Below are 8934 nucleotides of genomic sequence, written 5' to 3' on the forward strand. Positions count from 1 at the left end.
TTTTTCTTCCCACCCATTTTCACTTGGCTTAACTAACCTAAACTTTTGCTCTCTCTCTCTCCTCTTCACCACTTCCATTTGCATGTGCCTATCACCCCACACCCACACCCAACCCACACACTCTTTACCTGGTTGTGCCTACAAATCCTTACAATTTCTTAGCAGAATTGCGGACCGGATATACAATGGATCGATAATCAGAGACCTCTGTATCTGGTGGCCCTGCGATTAGACTCCACGGTACTGACAGCGGATCAACATTTGCACAATTTCTTTGCCCATTGTGAACGTCTGTTGGAGGGCGGCAAGACTGGAGCTTTGCCCGCCGAAACGGAAACCTGCAAAATCCTAAAGGCCACCCATGCCATTGACATGAAATCTTTGATTAACTATCTTCCCACGCTACTGAATGAGCTATTTACGCTATTGGTGCATACCCAATCCGAGGAGATTGGCCAAAATGTCATACGTCTGTTGACCAACATTATCCATTTGATTACGGATCAGGCCAAGAGAACCGATTTGCTTATGTCGTATGTTAAATATGTATTCCATGCCCCCTATTATAGTCAACAGACGGCCAGAATGCGTACGGTTCATGGTGAATTGTGTCGCCATTTGCCATATCTTTTGAATCCCAACAATACGGATTTCCTGATTGTCAACAAATTCATGCGCTATTCGTCGATATTTTTTGATTTGATTGTGAAGAGCATGGCGCAGCATTTGTTGGCCACGGGACGGATACGTATGCTGCGAAACGAACGCTTTCCCAAGGAATACTCCGATCGGGTGGAGCAATTGATTAAGGTACTGATACCCTATATAATCACACGATATGAGGATCTGGGCGAGGAGACGCAACAATTGAACAAGTCATTGGCTCGTTTTGTGCGTCAATGTTTGACTTATATGGATCGAGGATTTATATTCAAACTCATACGCTGCTACATGGATGAGTTCTCGCCTGGAAATCCTAGGATTCTGCATGAATATAAATTCAATTTCCTGAAAGAGATTTGCCAGCATGAGCACTATGTTCCATTGAATCTTCCGTTTATATTGAATCCAAAGAATCGTCCACCCGAAATGATGCAACATTTCACATTGTCGGAACAGTTTTGCCGCCAGCACTTCCTGTCGGGCTTACTGCTGCAAGAGCTGAAGAGCAGCCTCAATGAGGTGGGACACGTTAGACGCCATGCCTTGGCCATTTTCAAGGATCTGCTGGCCAAACATGAGCTAGATTCACGCTATCAACAGCGGGGACAACTCTCACGCATAGCTCTGCTCTATGTGCCATGGCTAGGAATTGTCATGGACAATTTGCATCGCATCGATGATCTGTCCGAATCGGGCGGAGCTGCTTCCACGCCCAATGGACATGTCTATGCAGACTCTGCATCGTATACCAAACGTTTGAGTTGTTCCAGCAGTTATGTCTTCAGTAAGGATTCATCCACATTTGGTTCTCTCACCTCGACGCCGAGATCAAAGAATCGTTTGACTAGTCCCTATCGGACTTCGCTGCACATGAAGGACAATAACTATTTGGCTGCCATTGCGGGTCAGGCCATAACCAATGGCATATCAAATTTATCCCTCAATTCCAACTCGGACTCCGGGGTAAGTTTGAATTATCTGCAAAAGAAAACACATATTAATCTCTTTACTTTGTAATTCCTGCAGCATTCCCAAGACACAACGACCATTGGCGCCTATACAAATGGTGGCGAATCGGATGTGGCTCTGCGAAATGGGCACAATCGCTCGGTTAGCGTCACCCATGCTCAGGTTTTCTCACGCTGCGATAAATTCAGTGCTGGCGAGAGCAAGGACTTACTGCTCGGCTTCCTGTTTATCGTTAAACACTTGTCTCAGGATCAAATGGTGGGCTGGTGGCAGAATTGCAATGAAACGGAAACTCTGCAATTTCTCTCCATTCTGGATCTGTGTCTCTTGCAATTCCGTTATGTGGGCAAAAAGAATGTGTCACTTACGCCGGATGCTCGTTTGGGCAGATCCGCCAAAGCTAATACTTTGCCAGCTCGCACTGCTCCTCCCTGCGCGGAGAACGGTCAGGAACAGACAAATGGTCTGGGAGGAGGCACTCTGAATCAAACTAGAGAGAATCTACTGGAGGATATGGACATTTTGGCTAAAAGTCAATTGGCCTTATATGAATCCAATTTGGCCACTGAGGTGGGCATGATAATTTTAGATTGCCTGGGCATGTATGTCCTGCAATTTCGTCAACTTCTCACGGATAGCCTTGTCCTGCCCAAGTTGGCTCGTGTATATTTGCGTTTCCTGCAACTGGGACAATCCGAGAGATTGTCAAAACACGTATTCGCCGCTTTGAGAGCCTTCATCAACAACTATGCCGTGGCTCTGTTCAAGGGAAATGCCATGTTATGTGGCCAAATGGTCTACGAGTTACTCAAAGCCTGCGACAGTCGCCTGGTGGACATTCGCCATGAGTCCTGCGCCGTCTTGTATTTGCTTATGCGCAGCAATTTTGAATTTAGTGGGCGCAAAGCCCTCACCCGCGTCCATTTGCAGGTTATCATTTCGGTCTCGCAAATGATTGGCAACGTTATTGGCCTCAATAATGCCCGATTCCAGGAGAGTTTGTCGATAATCAACAGTTATGCCAATAGTGATAAGGCCATGAAGGGCACAGGATTCCCACTGGAGGTCAAGGATCTCACTAGGCGAGTGCGCACGGTGCTAATGGCTACCGCTCAAATGCAAGCCCATCACATGGATCCGGAACGTTTGCTGGAATTGCAATATTCACTAGCCAATTCATATGCTTCCACTCCAGAGCTGCGTCACACCTGGCTAGTCACCATGGCTCGAAATCATGAGCAGAATGGCAATCTGTCTGAGGCAGCCTGCTGTCATCTTCATATTGCCGCCCTTATGTGTGAATATCTACGCCTACGAGGCGGCTGCTCCCTCAACTGGTCTTCCACGGCTTTTAAGAAAATATCGCGTAATATTCCCCTAGACGAACAGGGTCTCAAATTGGATGCCGGTGCCCAGGACTCTCAGTATACAGAGCAAATGTTGCTGGAGCAATTGAAACAATGCGCCGACTTTTTAGATCGTGCCGAACGCTTCGAGTGTTTGGGTGAACTGTATAAGCTGATTTTACCCATCTACGAGAGGGCCAGAAACTTTATTGAGTTGGCCCATTGTTATGAGCACTTGACCCAAGCCTACAACAAAATCGTTGAAGTGAATCGCTCCGGCAAACGAATGCTCGGTCGTTTCTACCGCGTGGTCTTCTATGGCATGGTAAGAGTTCATTTTTATTTAACCTCATTTGAATCTCTGTCAATTGTTTTCAAATTTGCTTTCAGATGTACTTTGAAGAGGATCATGCCATTGAATTTGTCTACAAGGAACCGAAACTCACCTCGCTAAGTGAAATATCCGAACGTCTGGCCAAGCAATACAAAGAGAAATTCGGCGCCGATGTTGTTAAACTTATAATGGATTCATCGCCAGTAAGTAAAGGTTTAAATAAAAAATGATTTATGAAGATTAAGTAGATTTATCAGTTATTTTATACCCAAAAAGAGAGTTTTGGAATACGGTTTAAAGTTCAGAATATTTAATAATAATTGGTATAATTGTAATTAAAGTCAAATAACTTAATAATTTTTTGTATAGGATCATTAACACATATTACGTAACACACACATAGTATAGTAAGACTGACTACAGATTTGTAGATGCCTTCTGAAACAATTTAATCCACTCTTTCAATGGTTACTTAAAAAGATATTCGTGCAGAGGCACATCCGAGTCACTGTCGCCTCTCAACATATTCAAACGCTATGAAAAAATATATATAGAGAGAAAGTAGTTTAGGAATTATACAGCATTTGTTGGCTTCATTTTCTTACCCTCTTAACCGCCGACTGTCTCATCAATGAGGCGGTGGTGCTACGTGGCACCATCTGCACTGGGGCAACCAGGTTACCTTTTGTCGAATTCAGTTTAGTTGCCTTTGGCCTAAAGATAAGAAAAAACCCATTCGAAAAGGGAATATCTTTTAGAGTAAAGTTTTCAGAGTCTTACCCGTAACTAGTCGATGATGAGGCCATGCGCTGTTTGCCACTATTGAGACCAGTCGCCAAACGGGCTGATCCCTGACGACGTCCTGTCATTGAAGTAACAATCGGTGGCTGCATACCCGATGACATGGGCAAGGTGGCATGTTGGATTGTACTGGCTTTCTTTCCACTTGGATGAAGTGCACCCAGCTGAGTTTTAGTTTTAGTGGATGCAGTTCCATTTACTTCATTTAAACGCATTTTCTGTATATTCAAGTTAACCTTTTCATTTTGCAATTTTCCATTTTTTCGTGGTGGACCACCATTACTGCTGTGGGTCTGGGGACGAGCACTCCCTTTTGTCTTGGGTGACTTGCGCACTTTGCTTGGTGATGCGAGACCAGTTATTGTCATGGACATCGCCGGTGTTGTTGGTGGAGCATCAAGACTTGGCTGATCCTCGTTGTAGATTAACAGTTCGCCTTCAATGATTCGATTTATATGATCGTCTCCATCGTCCTCCAATTGATTCACCAATGTAGACTGACCATTGCTATCATCATATCTATAGATCTTGCCACAAACATATTCAGTTATGGCTTGTGGATCCTCCTCTTCGGCAAGGTCCTTCTCTGGAGTCGCAGTGGTGGGGGGCTGCGGTTCAGAAAGATTCACTTGGTCCTTGTCTGTGATTAAACCCAATTTGCAGCACAGTTCTTGGAATTCCTTGTGATCGCTCAAGTCTTGAAATTTTATTGAGCCTGTTAAGGATATGAATTTCTCAAACGATTTTATACACTCGATTTGCTGCTCAATCTCCGCTTCGGTGTAGCTACGATTGGCCCAGATTATGGAGCATTTGTCACATTTCGTTGAGTTTGGAGCATTCCATTCGTACTTCTCACTCAATAATTCACTGGCTCTTTGCAAGAATTGAGCCACCAAAACATTTTCGGGTTTATTCGCGAGTTTCTCCTGATCGGCTATATCCAAATTGAGAACCGTCTGGCGACATAGATGCTCCTTGAACGATTTTATCTTCTTCAAGTCCTCTGCACTGATCGACTTACCGGGCATAGATAACTCTTGCTGATCAGTGGTAAATTGTATATTGATTCCATGGCCTTCAGGCAGTAGGGTGATCTTAATGGTATCCAATGATAGCTTCTCATCGCCCATTTGGCTAAGGAACTCAAAAATCTGTCTTTGTATATTAAACGTATCCTCTTGATCATCTGCTAGCCCGCTGTCATTTTCATCATCATCGTTTTGCAAAGATGTGGTCGATGTCGCCTCCGACTTAGTGTCCGGCTCTCGAGCTTCTGGTTTATTCAATTTGCTCTTCAAGAATGACGGCACAAAGACCTCGGCATGAGGATTAAGTCCAAGACCATTGCCCAAACTCAGACTGCGACTGTAGAAGCTTCCCTCGCCATCGTCATCATAGTCCTCCTTATCTGAGCTCTTGGACTCCACATGAGTATCTAGAAATGAAAGCAGATTTTGTAGAGACTCGTCACCGCGACGACCTTGTACTTGTCTAAATATTTCCATGACAGGATCCACGATTTGATTAAATTTAGAATTACTACGGTTTGTCGCGTCTTTTATCATGTAAAAAACAAAAATTTACAAAAAAAAATATATACGGTTCTTAAAACAATACAAAATTGTATATAAACCGTTTGGTTGTGGGATATTGAAAGAGCGAACGATATGTTATGAACTTATAACTCGTTCGTTACTGAGGTACACCCCTTAAGCACAAACGTACGGGTCACTTGGATTTGTTTTTTTTTTGAAATTTTTCAAAAGCAAATGACTTTAACCTTTTTTTTTTTTGCTTCAGGTAAAAGTTGAAGAACTGGATGCCAAATTGGCTTATATACAGGTGACTCATGTCATACCCTTCTTCTCCAAGGATGAGTTGGATCAGAGGCTCAATGAATTTGAGCAAAATCACGATGTGGATACATTTATGTATGAGACACCATTCACCAAATCGGGTGCAGCACGTGGCAATGTGGAAGATCAATGGAAACGCAAAACCGTCATTAAGAGTAAGAATCAAGGACATTTAAAATGAAGAATTTCAGAAAAATAATACTTTTTATCCTCCCTCCCTCAGCGCAATATTCATTTCCTTATGTATTGAAGCGCATTCCTGTTAAGTCGCGCGAAATAATCGAACTAAGTCCCATTGAAGTGGCCATAGATGAAATGCAATCAAAGGTTTCAGAGCTGGAGGAGATTATCTTGCCGCCAGCCGATGTGAAGAAGTTGCAACTACGTTTACAGGGTAGTGTGGCTGTGACAGTAAATGCAGGTCCTTTGGCCTATGCTCATGCCTTCCTCGATGCCAAGGTCATCAAGAATTTCTCAATCGATCGTGTTGGCGATCTAAAAGATGTTTTTCGGTACGCCTGCAAACTAATATTCACTTTGTTTCGACTTATATCATTATCTTTATTTCTTTAGCGATTTCATTGGGGTCTGTCACAAGGCTTTGTGTGTTAATGAACGCATGATTTGTGCCGACCAAAAGGAATATCATTTGGCTTTGAAGGAAAACTATGAGAAATTGTGCCAGGCCCTTAGTGAGTTACTTGACGATGCATCCTTCCAGCCGTTTAGCAACGACGATGCCGACAGCATAGCTCAACGTAATAGCATGGCCTTGTTTAATGCTATCAGTGGCGCCTCCAATAACTCAAGTACTGCTTAAGTTAATCACGAACGAAAAAAACCAAAAAAAAAAAAAACAACAAAAACGCACAGTTAAATACTAAACATATATAGACAAAACGATCATCAAATGTAATTGTAGATGTAGCAAAATGAAATCCTAATATTGTTTGATGTTGAATTCAAGTTATGTTTGTGGCAGGTAAAAAGCCAGTTTCTATTGGTTTGTGTCTCGACTAACAAACTAAAACCAAAAAAATGTTGCATGTAACTAAAAAGTAATTTCAATGGCTATATTAACACTAACTGAGACTAATCTCAACACTAAGACCTCCCCCATCCAATGAATATTCAGGGTGCAGGTATTACCAACTAATAATTAACTTAAATTCCCTTTGCTTTTTTCTTATTAATCCCTTTTAAAATTTATGGTCTCGAAATTGATATATGTGTGTAATAATCGCTCTTATATTTTACAACTATTAATCAGACATTATGAATTCTTCACTTTTTTTAGGATTGTATTTTGCAGAGCAAAATACCAACAACTACCACTCCCACCCACACCACATACCACAACACACACACACAACCAGTCTTAAGTGACCAGTTCCAAATAATAAACGAAAAACGAAAACCTGTTAATTTGTAAATCTTCTAAAATAAACCTTAATTACCATAATTATTTAATCTTTAAGACTTAAGAAACTTATGGTATAATTAATTGTTGTTAGATTTTTATGTTGCACAATTTATTTGATTTTTAATTTAAATTTTTTTATGATTTATTGATTTATACATTTGATTTTTAACTAAATCAAATCCTAACACTTACTTCCTGTGTGTCTTCTACTTTTTGTGAAACTTTAATCAAATTATTTAGTTTTAAATGTTAGTTATCAAGAACTATAAACTATTTAGAGATTTAAGTTACAAAACTTACCAAAGTATTCGATATATAACAGAACATGAATATATATTTACATGCATTTTCTAGTGAAATCCTAAACTAAATAAATGTTTGAAACAGATAATTGTATTGTTTTCTTTTTAATATAAAATGTACAGTATTACAAAATTTATTATTATTCTTAAAATTAAAGGATTATATGTAAAAGAATGATCCGATTTAAGTCAAATGTAGGACATTTCGTAGTTTCTGCTGTTGTGAAAGTGTCTTTTCATGCATCTTCCACACCTCGCCAGGTTGATAACTTCTCAAGTGTTTAGGGGGTTCGGTGGAAAGTTTTGTTCATCTAATATATATTCCGTGCTTAGCACCAAGATGCTTTTTTTCAGTTCCTCTTTATCGCACACGCTTTTAATCGTTCAATAAAGATTTGCCAGGGTCGAATATTCGAATTTTGGAGCTGAAACCTTTATATGAAAGTATCAAGACAAAAACTGTTTTTTGTTTTATTTTTGACTCTTGGAAAAATGTGTGTATTACAATTTCGCTGCTCGTTCTAAATATGGTAAGGTTTAACCAATGAAGGCTACAAGAGATTTTATTTGTCGTACAAATCACTGTTCTGCTTAGTTTGAGATCGCGAGGTTACAAATTTTAAAACTTCCGATTTCTTTGGCTCTTATTTGATTAATTTTTAACAAATTTACAAACGTCGATATTTTATCTACTTTTTAATGACATCTAAATATTAAGTTTGCTTTGTTTGAGTAGTAACTGAAAATTTATATTTAAGTGGACTGAGTTCCCAAAGTTGAGGTTTTCATAGAAATTTTGAAATTTTTTTTCAAGTTCTCTTTGATAGCTGAATTAACATTGGGCAAGCTTAAGTAATTTCAAGTCTTTCAATGAGGTAAAATCTAATATAACCTTTCAAACCCATATAACCGTCTGGGATAACTCATATTAAACCTTTTTGGCTTGTTTCCCTTTTATTATTTTGCCTTTGTAAATTGTCAAAATGTCGAACTCTAAGAGTCCAAATCTTTTCTGATTTCGGCTATGTTAAACTCTAGTTCTATGAACTTTCAGTTCTTTCTTGCAACAGGTCGAGAGATTTAGAATTCAAAACACAGTCTAAAATACTGAAAAGGTTTTTAACCCGGGCGAATAGAATTAGCACACTTCGTTGAATATACAAAAAATGAATTGCGATTCCTAGCCTAATTTATGTATATTTATGTATTATAACCTAAATCGTATGCATACGAATGA

The 8934-nt window shown here is 40.0% G+C and overlaps 2 protein-coding genes and 1 long non-coding RNA gene across 7 annotated transcripts in view; 1 reads left to right on the top strand and 2 right to left on the bottom strand.

The window, feature by feature from the left end:
• The window catches only part of LOC6643860 (dedicator of cytokinesis protein 9), a 28976-nt gene extending 21190 nt beyond the window's left edge, over positions 1-7786 (top strand). For 2 of the 5 annotated variants that reach the window (XM_047010854.1, XM_047010856.1), the window contains 7 exons: positions 163-1626; positions 1690-3303; positions 3369-3515; positions 5917-6127; positions 6196-6484; positions 6546-6781; positions 7270-7786. In XM_047010854.1, the coding sequence (XP_046866810.1) occupies positions 163-1626; positions 1690-3303; positions 3369-3515; positions 5917-6127; positions 6196-6484; positions 6546-6781; positions 7270-7358 (4050 nt within the window). In that variant the 3' untranslated portion in view covers positions 7359-7786. Of the gene's footprint in view, positions 1-162; positions 1627-1689; positions 3304-3368; positions 3516-5916; positions 6128-6195; positions 6485-6545; positions 6906-7269 lie in introns of those variants that run through there. The other 3 variants (XM_047010855.1, XM_002066858.4, XM_047010858.1) reach the window with 2 other exon arrangements.
• Positions 3601-5793, bottom strand: LOC6643861. Its single transcript, XM_002066859.4, has 3 exons — positions 4093-5793; positions 3918-4026; positions 3601-3846 (listed from the first exon to the last, which is right to left on the bottom strand). The coding sequence occupies exons 1-3, from the start codon at positions 5679-5681 to the stop codon at positions 3781-3783; spliced, it is 1764 nt and encodes a 587-aa protein (XP_002066895.4). The 5' UTR covers positions 5682-5793; the 3' UTR covers positions 3601-3780.
• Positions 7787-7815: 29 nt separating the features above from the next.
• Positions 7816-8454, bottom strand: LOC124460318. Its single transcript, XR_006954252.1, has 2 exons — positions 8203-8454; positions 7816-8129 (listed from the first exon to the last, which is right to left on the bottom strand). It is a non-coding gene; the product is annotated as an uncharacterized LOC124460318 (long non-coding RNA).
• Between the last annotated feature and the right edge of the window lie 480 nt (positions 8455-8934).

Source organism: Drosophila willistoni (genome assembly GCF_018902025.1).
Source record: "Drosophila willistoni isolate 14030-0811.24 chromosome 2R unlocalized genomic scaffold, UCI_dwil_1.1 Seg167, whole genome shotgun sequence".
NCBI lineage: Eukaryota > Metazoa > Arthropoda > Insecta > Diptera > Drosophilidae > Drosophila > Drosophila willistoni.

Coding starts and splice junctions, on each gene's coding strand:
- LOC6643861 (XM_002066859.4), bottom strand. CDS start 5,681: ATGATAAAAGACGCGACAAACCGTAGTAATTCTAAATTTAATCAAATC. Junction 4,027..4,092: donor TCATCATCGACTAGTTACGG/GTAAGACTCTGA, acceptor TCTTATCTTTAG/GCCAAAGGCAACTAAACTGA. Junction 3,847..3,917: donor GACAGTCGGCGGTTAAGAGG/GTAAGAAAATGA, acceptor ATTTTTTCATAG/CGTTTGAATATGTTGAGAGG.